The 18975-nt window shown below is 55.9% G+C and overlaps 1 protein-coding gene across 1 annotated transcript; it reads left to right on the forward strand.

Moving 5' to 3' along the window:
• The first annotated feature begins 419 nt into the window (after positions 1–419).
• Positions 420–11906, forward strand: LOC133765235 (FH2 domain-containing protein 1-like). The gene is given in 7 exon segments (XM_062198884.1): positions 420–531; positions 2845–3004; positions 3437–3580; positions 4387–4684; positions 7788–7952; positions 10235–11257; positions 11259–11906. Coding segments are annotated over 7 exon segments (2550 nt in total).
• The last annotated feature ends 7069 nt before the right edge of the window (positions 11907–18975 follow it).

An 18975-nucleotide genomic window follows, 5' to 3' on the forward strand; every position in this document is an offset into this window, starting at 1 on the left:
GAAAAAGCAGCAAAAGATGGCCCAGGTCCTTGGGTCCCTGCCACCCACCTGGGAGGCCTGGATGAAGTCCCAAGCTCCTGATTTCTGTCTGGTCCAGCCCCTGTCATTGCAGCCATTTGGGGAGTGAAGTAGCTGATAAAAGATCTCTCTCTTCCCCTCTCCCTTTCTCTCTGTAACTCTTCCTCTGAAAAATATAAATCTCAAAAGAAAAGAATGTAATGGAGAGGTGAGAAAGCAAGCTCAGAGCTATTACCAGTAGAAACATTAAAACCAAAATAAAAGAGCTCAGGGAAACTGAATGATGGAAGGCATCTTAATATATACAATTCTGATCTACCAACTTCAAGATCTTCTGTTGTGTAGAAAACAGTACAACGATGGCAAAAACTTCTTCATGACCAGAAAGACTAGACTCCAACATGTATCAGTGTGAAAAACTTGCTACCTCTTTATGGCTGAAAGAAGAGATTCAGTCAGGAACTTCGAACTACTGGCCAAAATCAATGACTTCATTCAAACTTGAGGAAGAAGGTTATCTTTTTTTTCTAGTAATTTTAAAAAATATTTATTCTTTCAAAACACCCCAGTACTTGTTGTATTTGCATCATTTTTAGTCAACCAGAGGATGTTTATCAAGCTTCCACATTACCCTTAGTATTGTTGTAGAGATAATCCATGGAAAAGAATTCATATTATCTGAGTTACTCTTCTGGGAACTTAGGGGATATGTAGGATTAGGGGAATTCATATGAAAAAGAACCATGAAAAATTTCAAGTACAAGATTATGGACTTGCAAACTTTAAAGTGACTTCTAGGTCTAAAAGGTTACAGTTAGATTTGTTGTGTGGTGAAATCACTTTACTATTTTAAATTGCATCCATTATAAATATTTGTCAATTATTTTAAATTTGATAGGATAGATGAATGAAATCCCAATATACAATGGCTTAAGTAGGATGATTATTATCTCTGTTATCACATTATGATGCAGCTCGCAGCCTGATCTGTTACAAGTAGACATTCTGAGATCCATGTACCATCCACCTGTGTTTGATCGTGCCCCCAAAGCATTTTTCTTGTCTTCATGGTCATAACCAGGGCCCTGGCATGCCTGTGTTTCAGTTCACAAGCATTTGGGAAAAATGATTAGTCCTTAAATGGGAGATTGATCCAATGTTAATCACATGATCAAAGTTCATTGCAAGGAAGACTGAGAAATATAGTCTCTACATGCATGACCACCCTGTGAATAAAGAGGTAACTATCAGTCTTCCACAATCTGCCCCCATGACCACCCAAAAATCCTGCACACCATTCCTTCTATGTATGCAACACAACACCCATCCCCAAGAAAGACTTGAAGTCCTATCTAGTGACTGTGGCTTGCATCGTCAAGCTGGAGAATGCAAAGGCCAAGGAGCTGGCCACGAAGCTGGGGTGACCACACCGTGGGCTCCTTGTACATAATAAAGATTGTTTGTCCCCCCCCCAAAAAAAAATGAAGTCCAAATTCAAGATCTCTGAGAGCTGAGCCACTTCTCCATAGGGTCCACAGTGGCTCCTTATGGTCTAAAATATGGGCAAGACATTATCTTCATGTTGTCTAATATACACAGAAAACATATAATGTGAGCCAGGAAAGAAAAAACCAAATTTAAAACTTCACGTGAAAAAAAGAAAGAATGGAAAGGCGTTACAAAAGCCCTCAGAGTTGTCTTTGCTGATCCCTGGCTTTTCTCTCTAGAATTTCTTTGTCCCTTTGCTTTGCTCCATAGAACATTCTACTCTGTGCTTTATTCTCCATGGCCACTTCTGAAGTTGGTTGTGGATCTTCTTGAGGTCATACGGTGTTTGAATCTTTTCTCCTCTGGCACAGATTTAGGAGACTCTGTGTAACAGCTGGCATTCTCCAGGAAAATAGAATCAATAGAAAGAGATTTGCTATGAGGATGTGGATTGTACAAGTACGAATGCCAAGAAGTCCCAAGATGTGTAATCCAAGATCTGAACCTCAAGGAGAGAAGATGGCTTAGTCCATCTTTGGCTGAAGGACCAGGAGAGGTAACGGTGTAACTTTCAGCTCAAGTTTGAACCCAAAGGTGGGAGAATGCTGATGTCCCAGCTAGGATACAGGCAGAGGGAGCAACTTCTCCGTAACTAAGGCTTTGGTTCTAGTCAGGCCTTCAGTGGGTTGGATGAGGCCCATGCTCACTGAGAGGGAAATCTGCTTTACTCAGGCCGTGGACACAAATATTAATCTTTTCCAGAAACATTCTCACAGACTCACCCATGATAACATCAAACCATCTGGCTACCCATGGTCCAGTCACCATGATGCATAGAGTCATGGGGAGCCCACAGAAGTGTGTGCACCGCATGATGGCGTGGCCAGGTGTTTTGTTTTTGGAAAAATAAGGCTGGGGGCACATCTTGGCTTGTGGTGGAGGCTCAAGGGCAGAGAGGAGAGGATGTGGAATTGATTGTTTTCTGCAGAGAAAACTTGTTGTCTGTGAACTGTGCTTTGCAGGCCTGGAGGCTGTGGCTTGGTTTTTTTCAAGGGGGTCTTTGTGACCCCACGACAGCTGGGTTCAGGGTGACAGAGCAGCCGAGCCGCTGTCTCTGCTGAGTCACCCCCTGGTTACACGGATTGCCTCTCCTTCACTGGCTCCCCTCGTGTGACACTAGTGACAGGCACCGAGCCCTCACCCCAGCAGGAAGCCACGCCCCCTGCTTGTGCTAGGCTGGAGCTTTAGAACAGGAAGGGTCTCAGCGTCCTGTGTCGCCTGGGCTTCCTAGACAAGCGGCTCAGGCCTTCAGACTCTCGAGTTTTTCACTGAGTGCAGGGGGTGGTGGTGACTTCCCTCAGAATCAGGTGACTGAGACAGGGTTGGGAAGGGCTCAGAGCGAGTGTGGTGCACAGCGAGCCCACCTCAACAACACGCACCTGCATCGCTGTATCCTGGGAAGGCAGTGGGCCGTGTCTAGCTCCCGCCTGACTGGAAAGTCAGCTTCCAGGGGCATAACAGAGCAGGGCTGTTTCCGACTCATGTGTCCATGGTCTCTGTCCGTGCTGGGACATCTCCCCAGTCCATCGTAGCTCCCCTCCCCACTGCCTCCCTCTCATTCTCTGAACAGGTGAGGAATCCAGACACCCCCATGGCTTGTGCACCTTCTGGTTACACTCAGCTTGCAAACTGGTTTAGCATTCAAAGGCATCTCGGCCATTCAGAGGCAGGCTCCCGGGTGTGGGCAGCATTCAACAGGAGGATCGGGTTCCCCCAGCAACAGTGGGCTCTGCGGAGCTCGCACCTCCCTCTACCGGGTTCACAAGCACACGGGTTGGGCTTCCTGTCCCCATCAATTGCCCAGCAAGCTAACGGGATCTTGAGGGTCAGGAATTTCTGCTGACTCTTACTGTCGGGGTTCGTGTCCCAGCAGTCGCTTCGAATGCAGCAAGCTTAGAAACAGGAGCAGCGATTTGAAGGTTCCTACGTCCCCAGAAAATGGGACTGTCAGCTCAGAGGTGTCACCCATTCATAATTCATGTTTACAGATGGCCGAGAGTGCCTGCCCGAAAGAGTGGGCAGCTTGCAGGCCAGGAGCTGTTTTTGTTTTGAATGAACAAAGTTTACATGGGAACAGTTTTCCTCTTAACTAGTATGGAAATATAACTAGTAGAGATATATAGAGAGAAACTGCCATTCTGATTGGTTTTGAACTGGCATTTCTGGTCAGGGCTGGCTGAGAAGTTTGGCTAGGTACTATCTGAGAAGCGCCCTGTTTGGTTAGGTTGGTTGGTTGGTCGCACATGGGAGGTACAGTAAGCTTCTAAAGTACAGACAGATCACAGATGGGGGCCGGGGATCTTCGAAAGTGGACAGCTTTACTGTCCAAAGAAAAACCTTGGAATCCACAGTGGAAGCGTTAGCGCATCTTAATTTATGAATCTCCCCTGGATTTTAGATGTTTATCTCCCCACTTTCCAAGGTGATGAAACCATCATTCCTGTTCTTTCCTCTGGGCTGGATGTAACAGAAGCATTGCCGTGAATCCAAGTATTTATTTGCACAAGTGGGAGCTGTGTTTCAGTTCTCCGTCAAATATGCGGAGCCTGCCCCGGCTGGCTGTGGGGAGAGGAGGCCAGCTGGGTAACCCGTGTCCCCGAGTACTGGAGCCTGGCCGCTGCCCCCACCCCACCCAGGACGCTGGAGCTGGGAGACTAACCTGGCGCTCAGCTGCCCGCCCTGGCTCTTGGGGTCTAGTGCCTTCCGCATGCAGCCGTCCAGAACCCAGTTATGAAAGCCCTCGGGTCCCAGGGCTCTGACCATCTCCCCGGCAGAAACGAAGTCACCGCCTGTCCTCTTCGAATCCCCGCTTGTCTGCAGGAGGGGATCACCTCTCAACACAACGAAAGGGAACTCGGGAGCCCTCGGTGCAGGGGTGGGGAGGGGGCGTCCCGCAGGCGCCATCCTTCCGTTCCCAGAGCCGGCCAAACGGTCATTCCTGAGTGACGTGCCACGCGGCTCCCTCGTGCCCACTGCCCGCTCGCCCCTGTCTCCTTTCAGACTATCCCTGGACAGCACCGAGGCAGAGCTGCGCTCCCTGTTCGTCAGGACGCGGTCGCTCCAGGAAAACATGCGGCGGGACGCGGAGCTGGACCAGCAGATGGAAGACTTCCTTCAGGTCCGTAGGCGACTCCAGCCGTGGGCAGGGGCTTCCGTGGCTGCTGTGGGCTCCCCCACCCCCGGGTCAGGAAGCAGAGCCGCGTGGTCCAGCGTCCGTATTTGACAGAGGCCGTGGCTGAGTCTGGGGACCGGGCCTCTGGTCCTCCTTGGGAGGCTGCACCCTGGCGCCTCTGGTCCTCCTTGGGAGGCTGCACCCTGGTGCCTCTGGTCCTCCTTGGGAGGCTGCACCCTGGTGCCTCTGGTCCTCCTTGGGAGGCTGCACCCTGGCGCTCTGGTCCTCCTTGGGAGGCTGCACCCTGGCGCTCTGCTCAGTGGCTGGCCGCCGGCGGCTTACCGGGCTTGCTTACCCTGGACCCGCCCTGGCAACTCGGGTGTTGTCGGTAAACCAGCCCTCTGCACACCCGAACACAGTCCCACAGACATCAAGACCGCCTTAGAGCTCGGGGTGTCCTCGCCGCTGGCATGTGCCTAGCGTGTTTTCCCAGGGCAGCGGCAGAGGCCACGCCCATCGGGCCCCCGGGGCCTGTCGGGAGCTGCCTGGAAGGGCATCGCCCGAGCACAGCGGAGCGGACGTGTGTGCGGCATGACTCACTCATCACTTAGGCTGACACACTTTTCTCTCCCTTACTGAGGAAGGAAGAGGCACCGGCCGTGCTGTCAGCCCTCAGTGAGACAGGAGCCGCCCCAGGTGCTGGGGGTGCTCGGCCGCTGCAAGGCGGACCTGGGTGCTAGGGAGGAACAGCCGGGCCCCAAGGCTTGTGCCAGCGGAGACCTTTGCTCACGTGTGCCACCAGAACAGCAGGGGCCTTGCCTGGAGCCCAAATCCCCACCACCGGTGAGGGACACCACAGGTGAAATGAGAATCTGTGAGCACAGCTAGGGTCAGGCCCTGGGCGCAGACCTCCCATGCCTGGCTCTGAGCAGGACAGGGACAAGAGGCCTATTCGGCAGATCCTTCTGGTGAGAACTGCCGAGTTATCTGTGTGTGTCACAGAGCACGCGAGCCTGGTTTGGTTTTCTGAGGTCCTAAGGTAGCTTTGCTGCATTTCCGTTCTTCCCTCCGCCCGTCCATCCGTCCGTCCCCACGGGCCCTGGGAGGCGGAGTGCGGCTCCCGTGGAGATTCTTGTCAGGGGCCTCTTTGCACAGCTCAGGGGCCCTTGGCTGCCATCCATGCCCCCACCCCCGTAGAGGAGTGACAGGCGGAGATTTATTCTTTGGATAATTCCTCCTGCCCGCCCAGAGACACGCAGCGGGCTCGCGGGCTGCCCGGGGGCCCTGACTCCCAGGGTTGCTTTCTCTGCTATTTGCTTTCCTAAATACTTTTGGTTTCCTGCTACCTCTCACATGTGTTTGGCATGAGGCCTTCAAGGGGGAAAGGGGCCGGGGACGCGACTCCCAGGGGCTCGGCCCTCTGTCTCAGAGACGCTCTTCCAAAACCCGAGCCGTGTGGCCTCATGGCTAGCATACCTCGCACATGCCATCTTCATAAGCTTTTTTTTTTTTTGACAGGCAGAGTGGGTAGTGAGAGAGAGAGAGACAGAGAGAAAGGTCTTCCTTTTTGCTGTTGGTTCACCCTCCAATGGCCGCTGCAGCCAGCGCATCTCGCTGATCCAAAGCCAGGAGCCAGGTGCTTCTCCTGGTCTCCCATGTGGGTGCAGGGCCCAAGCACTTGGGCCATCCTCCACTGCCTTCTCGGGCCATAGCAGAGAGCTGGCCTGGAAGAGGGGCAACCAGCACAGAATCCGGCGCCCCAACCGGGACTAGAACCCGGTGTGCCGGCGCCACAGGGCGGAGGATTAGCATGTTAAGCCACGGCGCCGGCCACACACGCCATCTTCAAACAGACCACTTGCCCATGGCACCGGGAAGCTGCACAGGACTTAAGTGTGGACCCCAGCCCTGGGTCTCCTGTGGGGCTATGGCTGCCCCGGAGCCCCTGTCCCTCCCATGCCGTGGCATTTGGGACCCTCGGAGGTGGAAGACTCCATCTGGAAAGGCGTGTGGACTCACTGCAGGACAGGAGAGAGAACTTCCTTCATTGCCACACCTTGTTGATGCAGTACCAGCTTCTGTAGGCGCTCATGGATGTATTCGACCTAGAAGATTAGGGCAAAATAGGGAAGAAGAGAGTGGGCTTGTAGGGACAGAAACTTCTTTAAAAAAAAAAAAGACATTTCATTTGAAAGTCAGAGCTAGAGAGAGAGGGAGAAAGGGTCTTCCACGCGCTGGTTCACTCCCCAAATGGCTGCAGTGGCCGGAGCTGAGCTGATCTGAAGCCAGGAGCCAAGAGCTTCTTCTGGGTTTCCCATGTGGGTGCAGGGGCCCAAGGACTTGGGCCAAATGCTGCTGCTTTCCCAGGCCATAGCAGAGAGCTGGATTGGAAGTGGAGCAGCCAGGACTTGAACCAGTGCCCATATGGGATGTCAGCACCGCAGGCAGTGGTTGTACTGGCCCCTAGGCCAGCACTGGCCCCTAGGGCAGTAACTTCTAACCACAAGGACCCATCAGAGTCTCCTGTTGGGGGAGAGGGGGGTTAATAAAGCATGAAAGCAGAGCTCCCACAAACCTGTAAAGTTGCATGATGGGGGGTGTCAGCAGGGGCTGCTGCCTGGGGTGTCTGGCTGCCTTGGCCAGGAACCCCGGCTTCAGTCCTGTGGCCTGAGTCAGGCCCTGGTAGTGCTCACTCGGGGTTAAGTGTGAACTTGCTGTCAACAGGGCTAAGCTGACAAGTCATCAACCCAGCAAGTGACTTCAGGCCCCCCACAGTAGACTCTAGGCCAGTGTAAGACAGCTTTCTGAGAAGGAAGGAGAGGTGCAGGGGGAGAGTCCTTCATCAGATCGACTGTAGGCCCGTGAGTTTCCTCAGCGACATAAAGGTGACATCTGTGTCCACGGCAGGTTCTCGAAGGCATCTGCCCCGCTTGCCCGAGGTTGTGCTTGGGTTGCATTATTTGCCCTTGGGTGCATCGGCCTCACAGGAAGCCTGCGGGTCCCGGGACCTGAGCCAGAACATGGGAGCGGGCACGTCCCAGGGCCCCGAGGGGATGCCCAGCGCCCGGCCCGCTGCTGACCTCCGCCTGTGCCTGCTTGTGTTCTGCAGTTTGCCGTGGAAAAGCTGACAGAACTGGAGCACTGGAAACAAGAGCTGCAGGACAAGGCCCACACCCTCATAGACTTCTTCTGCGAAGACAAAGAAACCATGAAACTGGACGAATGCTTGCAGATATTCAGAGACTTCTGTGTCAAGTTCAACAAAGCAGTTCAGGTACAGCTGGGGCACCTCCGTGTTGCCCGAGTTGTTCGGGTTTTTCTCCACCCTGCTGCTGGCCCCATCCTCGGCCCACGGCACAGTTCAGCATCTCCAGGGTTTCAGGGACTTCTGGTCCAGGTGGCGTGACCAGACTCTCGGCTCCGGGAGTCATCGGGAGACTGGGCGTGGCCGCCTCCCATCCTGTGCTGCTCTGACCCAGGCTTGCATCAAGCATCTGGTTCTTTATGACAGCAGTAGTTCTCGTCCCCTCCCTGGAGGAGACTGACCCCTTCCAGGGAGACTCTTGTTGCCACGGGAACCATGGTGTCCTTGGCCAGAGCGGCTGCGGGATTCCCATCCACGTAGGATAGGGTTGTCATCCTTTGGCCGCCCAGCCCATGACCTCTGAGTTCGGGGCAGGAGCCAGAAAACTCTGTGGGCTGTTTGGCTTTGCAGCTGAAACCTTTATCTGTCAATGAAGAACCAAACAGCAGCCCCCAGGCCTTCATCTCGGGTGGAGATGCGCTCCCAAATGCGTGTGAGTCATGTGCTTCCCCGTGTTGAAACTGCAGATCTGTCCACAGCCGTGTTTCTCAGAGGGACCAGTCACGCTCCCCTCAAGCCCAGAATCACTTTGCATTCTTGGCCACTCCTTTCTCTGTCCTGTGAGAGCGGGGGCCCAGGCCGTGGCCACGTTCACGCTCCCCGGGCCAAGCCATGAGCTCAGCTGTGGAGGGCTGTGGCGGGTGCTGGAGGCCAAAGGGGCTCCCCATGAGGGCTGCACGCCCATGAGCCACACTTGTGTGATGCTTTGAGCGCCCTGCCCGGCCCCTCTCCCCACCCCCCACCGCCTTGAGGGGAGACAGCCTGGGAGACTTGGGGACCTTGTGGGAGGCTGAGCCCAGAGCTACAGGAGGAGCCAAGAGTCCCCAGCTGGAGCCTCACAGAAACTTGGAAAGTCCACCGCTGGAGGAAATCGATTTTTAAGTCAAAGCTGCTAACAGGAGTAGATTGGGACTGGGAGGGCCACATCATTATGTGACACTAAGAATAGCCACGCCTCCATACCCATTGGCCACAAACCCACGGATTCAACTGACAGTGCACTGAAAATATTTCCGGGGGGAAAAATTGCATCTGTGCTCAACATGTACTGCTTTTTTTTTATTGTTTATTCCCTAAATTAGAATGGAGGAATGGCTGTTTACGTAGTATTTACAGTGCATTAGGCAGTGTAAGTAAGCCATGATCTAAAGTATACATGAGGATGGAGGGCGGCTTATATGCAAAAAGTGCCCCATCTTATAAAAGGGCCTCATCGACCCACTGTGGCATCCCAGGGGGCATCCTGGGACCAGTTCCACGTGGACAGTGAAGGGCATCTGTCTGCTGAAACATGTGGCCAGCCGAAGCGTGCTGCGGTTTCGTCATAGAGGGCTCTGTGTGCTTTGGAGCAGGGTGGAGGGTTGAGGGTTCGTAAAGCAAAGCTGTTCCTCTTTCTCGTCTCTGACTGCGCACAGGCCCGGCACGCTGGGCAGAGCCCTCACAGCAGAGAACAGAGCTGAAAGGCGTCGCCTGCTCTGCCTGCTACAACAGGTGCAGCTATGGGTCCTCCAGGTAGAATGGGCTGCACTTGAATGTGTGCCTAGATAACATCCATGCAGCACACAGAGGCCCAACTGTAGGCTCACTCCTATAGCACCTGGGGCATTTTTCTCTCGCCGTTGCCTAAATAGCATGGTCCGGGAATCCTCTCAGCTTTTTCCTGCTTGGAAACCAAGTTTGGGGGGCCAGTCTTGTGGAGCCGGGCGATAAGCGGCCACTTAGCTTGCTGGCATCCCACATCAGAGTGGCAGTTTGGGTCCCAGCTGTTCTGCTTCTGGTCCAGCTCTCCACTAATGCACCTGCGAAGGCAGTGAAAGACAGCCCAAGTCCTCGGGCCCCTGCCACTCATGTGGGAGACCTGGATGGAGCTCCTGGCTCCTGGCTTCTGCCTGGCCCAGCCCTGGCTGTTGGGAGCATTTGGAGTCGCCGGCATGTGTGACATCTCACTCACACTGAGGAAGTGGGACCCAGGGATCAGCTGCATACCGATTGGTGTGGCCGGATGGTTGGGGCCAGGCCTTGGGAGAGCCCCCCCCAACACCCACACACAGGCACATGTGCGGGCACACAGGCTCCTCCTGAACACTGGCTGTGACCGGGCTCTGTGTTGTGTGCAGGGTCTCAGGGAGCGAGCACTGGAGTTGCACAGGTGGGTCCCCTATGTCTCATGCTTCTCTCTACCACTCGTGCAGGACAATCACGACCTGGAGGTCCAGGAGCTGCGGAAGCAGCAGTGGCTGAAAGATCTGGAACAGAAGCGACAGTCGTGGACGGCAGGAGACCTTGGGGGCTTTGGCCAGAGCAGCAGTGAGAATGACATGGAGCTACTGACTCAGAAGGGCTCGGAGGACCTGCCCCCCTTCCTGCACCCCAGACCCAGCAGCCCCTCCTACCGGCCCCCCAGCAGCCGCCGTTCCCGCCACTCCCTGGGCCTGTCTGCCGATCTGGAGCTGCTGACCTTCCTGGAGAGCTCTTCGGGCAGCTCGGAGGAATCCAACAAGTTCAACAGCTTGCCCCGGAGCAGCCTCCGGCAGGCCCGGCCCACACCGGCCTGGATGGAGCCAGGAGTGCCCAGGCGCCACGACTCCAACGTTGCACCCAGAGCCGAGGCCTCAGAGAGCCAAGAGAGAGCTCCCAACTCCTGCTCCGAAGGCCCTAGCCAGCCTCCAGCTCCCCCGGGGCACCAGGAGCCTGCCTCGGCCTTCCCGCGGGCTCGGCGCAGCGGGGCCAGCGTCCTCAGGAAGAGGAACAGTGAACCTGTGTGCCTGGGCCCGGCCTGGTCCCCTCCACTCTCGCCCCTGGCGCTGGGCATCGAGGAACACGAGCTGGTGACCGGGCTGGCCCAGTTCAGCCTCCAGGGCCGCAAGGGCCTCGAGGAGCCGTCCAGGCTGACCCCGAGTGACTCCAGCCCTGAGGGACAGGAGTCCGCGGGGGACAGGAGCCCTCCGCAGCCCCTCAGCTCTGAGGGCAGAGGGTCCCCCAGGGCGCCCAGCCCGGCCGTGGAAGATGGGGGCGCTGCGCCAGAGGAGCCCAGCCGTGCAGCCCCGGTGTCTGCGGGGAGCAGTGACCCCGAGAATAAAGACCACACGCCTATGTTCTACGTCTCGGACGCCACCGACTGCTCCCTGACCCTCGACTGCTCCGAGGGAACTGACTCCCGGCCGAGCGTGGCGCAGCCGGAGGCGGCAGGGGACGAGGGCGCCTCCGAGTCCTCGGGGGGCTGGGACGACGCCTGGCAGCCAGGTCTCCTCCTCGAACCCCGCATCCAGCCCCGCGGGGGAGGTCCCGGCTGTGGCCGTGAAGAGTGAGCCCGACGCCCACGGGGGCCTTCCCAGGGTCACATCGGCCAAAGGGAAGGACACGGCCACGCCGAAGAGAAACCCGCCGAGAGAGGCGGCTCCCGGCACCTGCAGGTCGGCCAGCGTGCGGCGGGGCCAGGGCGCCACGCCCAAGCCCGTGCGCACCTTGAACGCTTCGGAGAGCGAGAGCATGCGCAAGGTCGTGCCCATCTCCAAGGCCAGCCGCGGCCCTGCGGGCTGGAAGCGGCCCGAGCCGCCGCCGTCGCGGGCGTCCCCGCGGGACTCGCCCGGCAGCGTGGACGCGCGGCTGTCTCGCCGTGGCTCGGCGCTCGGCCCCGCGGACACGTCGCCGCGCAGGCCCTCCACGGGCGCTGGGGCGGCGGTGGCCGTGGAGGAGCCGAGGCCGCCGCGGGGCAGCGCCCGGAGCCCCCGGAAGGGTGCGGACTCTGCCGAGGCCCCCGGCGCCAGCAGGGAGACCCCTCCCAAGGGCAGAGCGCTGGGGGAAAGGGCCTCCTTCCGGCTGAGAGACGCCTGTCCTCCCCCAGGTCCGGAAGTCAGCGCCTGAGATGGAGGAGTTGGCAGGGCCGTGGCTCCGGGCCTCTCCCAGCTCCTGGTGGCTCCACGCGCTCTTGGCTGGTGGCCACATCACGCCCGTCTCTGCCGCCCCGGTCACAACGCCTCCTCCGCTTTTCCGTGTGTCTCAAGAATCCTGTTGCTTCTCTCGCGCGAGGACACTTGCGATGGCACTGAGGGCCTATTGGGATTTGCCAGGGGACTCTCGTCTGCAGGAGGCTTTCTCCAAATAAGGTAACATGCACTCGGCACAGGAATAAGGACGCTGTATCTTGAACCAACTGTCAATCCTTTGAAAAAAACAGGCTAGCTCCTTGTTCCTCGCGGAAGAAGAGCAGGTGCCTCTGACCTCAGTGCAGGGTGTAGAAGCGTCCTTTGGTCTCTGGCGGGCAGAGGCGACCAGTTAGCTACTCAGTAACTTCATGACAGAGCCCCAGCCCAAAGGCTACATCTCTCTGCCACCCTTACATCTTGTCGTGGCTGTCCGATCAAGTTCTGGTTAAAGATATGCGTGAGAATTCACTGGGTGGAATTTCCAAGAAGGTTCCCAGAAAAGGAAGCAGGTAACTGGGCTTTCCCCTCATTGCCCCTTTCCCGTTCTCTTCTTCCTGCCTGGAACACAAATGTGATGGCTAGAGCTCTAGCAGCCATATTGAGCCATGATGTAACTATAAAGCTAGAAGCAGGTACTACAAAGAAAGAGCTAGGCTCCTGATGGGCTGTTAGGCTGCCTATCCTTGTACTTAAGTGAGAGAACCCCTCACCCAGTTAAACTACGTTAGTTAGTTCTTGCTGGTAGCAGTTCATCTCAGTTTTCAATTGATAAAATTATAATACTTTATTCCCTGTCCTTTGCTGGTTGGCTTTGGGCATGTGTTGACCTATAGGTTTCTCCGAATGACCACCTCCCTGCCTCTCCATCAGGTTGCCCTGGTGACTGTCCCTCGTTGTGGCTTTCATACCGGCAGTCGACGTATCTACTTGTGTGTTGTACATCTCCCTTGCAGGATGCCAGGACCAGACCTGTCTTGCCGTGCACTGTTGCAGGGAGAGCGCTCAGCCTGCTGTGAGAGTTTGTTCCGCCCGTGTGGCCTGGATGAGCTTGTTAGGGAGTCAAGACGGGGGCCCTGGGAGTAGGTGTTTTAAAGGGGAAATCCAAGAAGCCTGGTGAAACACCCATCAGGGCCTGGACACACCCACTAGACGCCCCACTGCCTGAGTCGGACATGAGTTCACAGCATTGCTCAAACCCGCTCCTCACAGCCTCCACCTGCACCATCTCAAACCCCCAGAGCCTTTGCGTGAGGCTCTGGCTTGGTCCCTTGTGAAAATCGTCGCTGAGAGTCTCCGGGCTGACAGCATTCACAGATTGAGCCCCCGGCAACTCCAGCAGCAGGAGCCTTTTTTTTTTTTGCCGGCGCCTCAGGTGGAGGATTAACCTAGTGTGCCATAGCGTCAGCCCCAGCAGGAGCCTTTGTCTCCCCAGATCATTGGCAGAAAAAGCAGTCCTTGGTCTCGGCTGCCCGGCCCAGGTCTCCCTCCCCCAGGGAGCCTTCCCTGATGGCCTTGGTTGACCTGGGTTGTCTGTTCCCGTTTTCATGCCTCTCGTTTTGATATGTCATTTATTTCTCTACTTGCTTGCTCAGTCAACTAAAAACTCTTTCCTAAGGGAGCGGATGTTTAACCTAGTGGCTTAAATGCTCATGTCCTGTATCGTAGTAGCTGGGTCTGAATCCTGGCTCCAGCTTCTGAATCCAGCTCCCCGGAGTGTCTTAACCCCTGTGGCCAAACACCTGCCCCAAACGGCCATTTTGACTTTGCCGCCTGGTCTCAAATCCAAACCACCACAGAACCGATAGAACCAGAACCCCTTCCTCTCCTTGACTCGTGTGCCAGCTCCTCCCTCGTGTCACAGGGCCAGCAAGACGTGGCCTGTCCCCCCGCACGGCTCACCAGTGGGGCACCACGTCCGCCCGTGGCTGCCACTGCACACGACAGCCTTGGCCACAGCTGGATGGCGAGGGCCATCTCACTCAGCACACATGGACACTGCTGGGGGCATTTGAACGCTGTGTGCGTCTCCCTGGGACATGACGTGGGCCGAGTAGCCCAGCAGCTCTAGCATGCCGTTGCTTGGACTGCTAGCCCAAGCAGGCCAGCCGTGGGTTGACCTTGGCCGAGCAGCCTCGGGTTCCCTGAGTGGACGCAAGGTGCGCATGTTGGGGGGATTTGTCTGTTTTTCGTCCCAGCCTGGCTTCTTCCTGCCACCCAGATGCTCCGAGCCTGCTCCTGCCCTTCATGCTGCCTGTGCTCAGGAAATACCGATTCCGCTGGGAGAGTAAGCGAAACGTCATCAGGAGGGAAAAACCTCTTAGAGGAAAGCAACCATAAATAGTGACACAGTGCAGCCCAAGTCATCCGCGGCTTTACCCGGCTGTGTGCAGCCTTTGGTGGGCATCTGAGAGTGGTGCTTCACGGTTCTGGGGCTCTGGGTGCGCCTGTATTGTTTTGAGGGCACATACCCAGCCACTGCATTGCACCAGCCTGGGGACTCTCAGCCACGGGGACCGCCGCATCTCAGCACTGGGTTTGTTCTGTGGACCTCGCTCCTCCCCCACTCACAGGGCAGCGTGGCGGCTCTTTCTGAGGGAACCACAGGGCTCTTGGGGACCAGCAATGTGATGCTATGGGTCCACGGGAGTAACGACACCGACAGCACAGGTGGAGCCGCCAGACCCCCAGTCAGCCAGGTCCACCCAGCACCCACCTGGCCAGCAACTGGGGATCCTCCCATCTGAAGGTTCCAGAGGCTCCCGCTGCTTCTACCACTAACCGCCCCCTTCCCTCTGACCGCCTGTTATGGGTTGCATTGTGCCTTCACCATGCCCTGAAAAAAAGACCTGTTGACGTCCTCAACCTCAAAATGTGACCTTGGTGGGAAAGGGAGTCACTGCAGCAGTAATTTCTTACTGAGAAGTCACACTGAGAAGAGTGGGCCCTCAGTCCAATGTGGCTGTGTCCTCATGAGAGCACAGCCATGCTGGGGTGGGGCGCATTTGACTCGGCCAGTAAGACTCCACTTGGGAAGCCTGCACCCCATCCAGGGGACCTGGGTTTAAGTCCTTACTCCACTCCTGATTCCAGCCTCCTGCTGAGGCACCCCCTGAGGGCAGCAGGTGATGGCTCAAGTACTTAGGGCCCTGCCCTGCGTGTGAGAGTCCTGGATTGAGTTCGTAGCTCCTGGCTTCCACCTGGCCCAGCCCTGGCTATTGTGGGCATTTGAGAAGTGAACCAGTGGATGGGAAGTCTCTCTCTCTCTCTCTCTCTCTCTCTCTCTGCCACTCTCCTTCTCTCTCTTTCTGCCTTTTGAATAAATATGTAGAAATTTAAACGAGAAAAGGAGGTGACCATGTGAAGGTACAGGCACACAGGGAGAACACCCCGTGAGAGCAAAGGTAGAGACCTGCGTGAGAGTTGCAAGCCCTGTGCGAGTGTCAGAGGTAGCACAGCCCTGCTGACGCCTCCATGCCAGGCTCCTGGGCTCTGGAACTGTGAGCCAATCAATTCAATTCCCATTGTTGGCAGCCGGCGCTGTGGCATAGCAGGTAAAGATGCTGCCTGCAGGGCCGGCATCCCATATGGGCGCCGGTTCGAGTCCCAGCTGCTCCACTTCCAATTCAGCTGCCTTTCATGGCCTGGGAAAAGAGTAGAAGATGGCCCAAGTCCTTGGGTCCCTACACCAGGCTCCTGGCTTCCAATCAGCACAGCTCTGGCCATTACGTCCATCTGGGGAGTGAACCAGCAGATGGAAGACCTCTCGCTGTTTCTGCCTCTGCCTCTCTGTAACCCTACTTTTCAAATAAATAAATAAATCTTTTTAAAAATTCCTATTGTTTTATTCCACCTGGTGTGTGAGATTTGGTTACAGCAGCCACAGGAAGCTAATAACAACAGTACCTCAGAAAGTTCATGGTCAAACAATTAAAGGATACATTCATTTTGGTGTAAAAAATAACCTTTGTGAAATCCATGCTTTTTTTATAATATGCATTTCCACAAACTTGTGGATTTCAAACATCTTGCACCAAAATAAGTGTCTCTTTTCATTTGACCACGACATTTTGAAGGATCTGTGTTCACGCTCGCGTAGAATCTCCCTGCTTCGGAGCCTCAGGGAGCCAGGGGCTCCAATCCCCAACAGGCAGCCTGGGCGTGAGCAGAGCCCAGGAGCCGCAGGTGCCGTGAGCCAGAGCCCCGGGAGAGGCCTGCTGCGTTCCGGGCGGGCCGCTCTTATTCCAGCCGCCCTGCCTGCCTGGTGGCTTCTCCCCTCCACCCACACCGACCTCCATCCTGTGCATTTAGGACAGCAGAAGCAGCAGAAATGCCTGCTCAGCACCGCCACGGGCACGCGCACACACACAGAGCACATGCGTGTGCACGCGAGGACCTGCCCGCTCCTCCCCCCCCCACCCCCCGTCTCAGTGGGACTGCTTTCTCATCCTGCCTCCCCACTCCCAGGCCTGTTCTGATTCAAGCCATGCACACACACACACACACACACACCGTGCTACATGCTGGGGACCCCTTGGCAGATGGTACCTGGGCCCTGGCAAGGGTTCACTGAATGAAACTGGAGACAGAGCTGAATACAGATAACCTCCCCACCTAAACGTCATACGGGGCCAGAACTGTGGCAGAGAAGGTTAAGCCCCCGCCTGCAATGCCAGCATCCCACAGATGCACCGGTTCAAGTCCCGGCTGCTCCACTTCCGATCAAGCTCTCTGCTAATGCACCTGGGAAAGCAGCAGAAGATGGCCTAACTACTTGGGTCCCTGCACCCATGTGGGAGCCCTGGTTGGAGTTTCTTAATCCTGGCTTCCAGCAGTTCCAGCCCTGACCCTTGGCAGTCATGGGGGGGGGAGGGGAGGGTGAACCTGTGGATGGAAGATCTCTCTATGTCTCTATCTCTCTCTCTGTCACTCTTTCAAATAAATCAATATTTTTAAAAGATTTTTATTTATTTATTTATTTGAAAGTCAGAGTTACACAGAGAGAGGAGAGGCAGAGAGAGAGAGAGAGAGAGATCTTCCATCTGTTGGTTCACTCCCCAACTGGCCACAATAGCCAGAGTTGTGCTGATGTGAAGCCAGGAGCCAGGAGCTTCTTTCGGGTCTGCCACATGGGTGCAGGGGCCAAGCACTTGGGCCATCTTCTCTTGCTTTCCCAGGCCATAGCAGAGAGCTGGATCAGAAGTGGAGCAGCCAGGACTCGAAGTAGCACCCATATGGGAAGCCGATGCTTCAGCCCAGGGCCTTAACCCACTGCCACAGCACTGGCCCCTTAATCAATATATTTTTTTTTAAATTGACTGCTGCAACCCATCAGCAGCCAGCCCCTTCTTGGAGGGCCCTGACAGAGCCCTCAGGGGCTGGGTTTGAGGGGCAGCCTGCAAAGGGAGCCCCTGGGGGCTGGCAACATGGGCAGGCTGGGGATGGCCGCTGTTCGCCACTCAGCAACAAAGTCTCTGGTGGTTCTGGATTGCGCCCGCCGGCTCCCAGGCTGGGAGCATCCGCAGCGCTTGGCCAGCTCCTTCCCTCTGGAAACACATTTCCGTCCATGGCTGGCCCAGCCTCTCGCCGCCATCTGGCTCAGCGCCTCTCGCTCTGTGTTGCAATGAAACCACCTGCCTCTGCTGAATGACCGTATTGTGTTTGCACCTGAGCCTCCCACACCTGGGCGGAGAGAACATCGGGTCCCGGCTGCAGGGAGCGTTCCCTACCTGGGCCTGCTCAGAGCAGCTGGGGTGTGGGCCTGCTGTTGGGGCGGGCCTTCTCCTGGACCCCACAACCGCGGGGTGCCATGGAGCAGGTGGGTGTGGCTCTCACGGGATCAACAGCTCCCTGGGCAGTGCACAGGCGAGCCCAGGGCGGCGGTTTTGTTAAGGACGTCACCACCTCTGTGAAAGCTGCTGTCTCCCGTGCTCCCCAAGACTTGAGAGGGGAATGTGATGGTAGGAAAGAATGCCAACGGTTCTGTTTGTTTTCCTTTGGACACTTGAGCCGCTCACGATGCCAGCTGCGGCAAACAAAATTCACGTTAAACGGAGAGTCCACACTAAAACAGAGGGAGTGAATGTCCCGAGCAGGGCTTGGTCAGCCCCAGGCCTGCAGGCTGGGAGCCAGGGGCCAACACCCAGCTGCCTGCACCCCGGGGCTGTGCCAGGGGCCGGCACGGCTGGCAGACGACGCCAGAGCACCTGGCAGAGTGATGGCCGTGAGTTTCTAGATTGAGCTGAGGGAGGAGCTAGGCCCAGAGGTAAGGTGTAGTGAGCCTGTGTGTGGACCCTGGGAGGCAGCACTGATGACTCGAGTGGCTGGGCTCCTGCCACCGTGGGAGATCTGGCCTGTGTCCCCAGCTCCTGGCTATGGCCCAGCCTGGGGCTGTTGTACACATTTGAGGAGTAAAAGGTAGCTGAGCTCTCTCTCTCTCTCCCTCTCTTATTCTCACTCTTGCTTTCTCTCTCTCTTTGCCTCTCAAAACAAATTTTTAAAAAATAGAACAAACTTAAAGCAAAAAATTAATGGCAGACTGAAGCCCTAACACATCAATAATTATATTAAGTATAAATGCCCTAACTATACCATAAATTATTTTTTTATTTTGCTTTTCCTTTATTTTATTTTTTAAAGATTTATTTATTTACTTGAAAGTCAGAGTTACACAGAGAGAGAAGAGGCAGGGGGAGAGAGCTTACATTCATTTGAGAGGGATACAGAAAGAAAGACATAAAGAGACAGACAGAGCTCCTACCAGTTGGTTCACTCTCCAAACGCCTGCAACAGCCACAGTTGGGCCAGAAGCCAGACACACAATCCAGGTCTCCCACGTGGTGGCAGGAACCCAATTACTTGAGCTGTCACTGCTCTCTCTGAAGGTGTACATCATCAGGCAACTGGAGCCCAGGGCCAGGATTGGCACTGAACCAGGTACTCTGGTATCGTATGTGGGCATCTTAACCAGTAAGTCAAGCACCCACTCCAAATTCTTAAGTTTAAATATA

The sequence above is a fragment of the Lepus europaeus genome, chromosome 8, assembly GCF_033115175.1.
Source record: "Lepus europaeus isolate LE1 chromosome 8, mLepTim1.pri, whole genome shotgun sequence".
Lineage (NCBI taxonomy): Eukaryota > Metazoa > Chordata > Mammalia > Lagomorpha > Leporidae > Lepus > Lepus europaeus.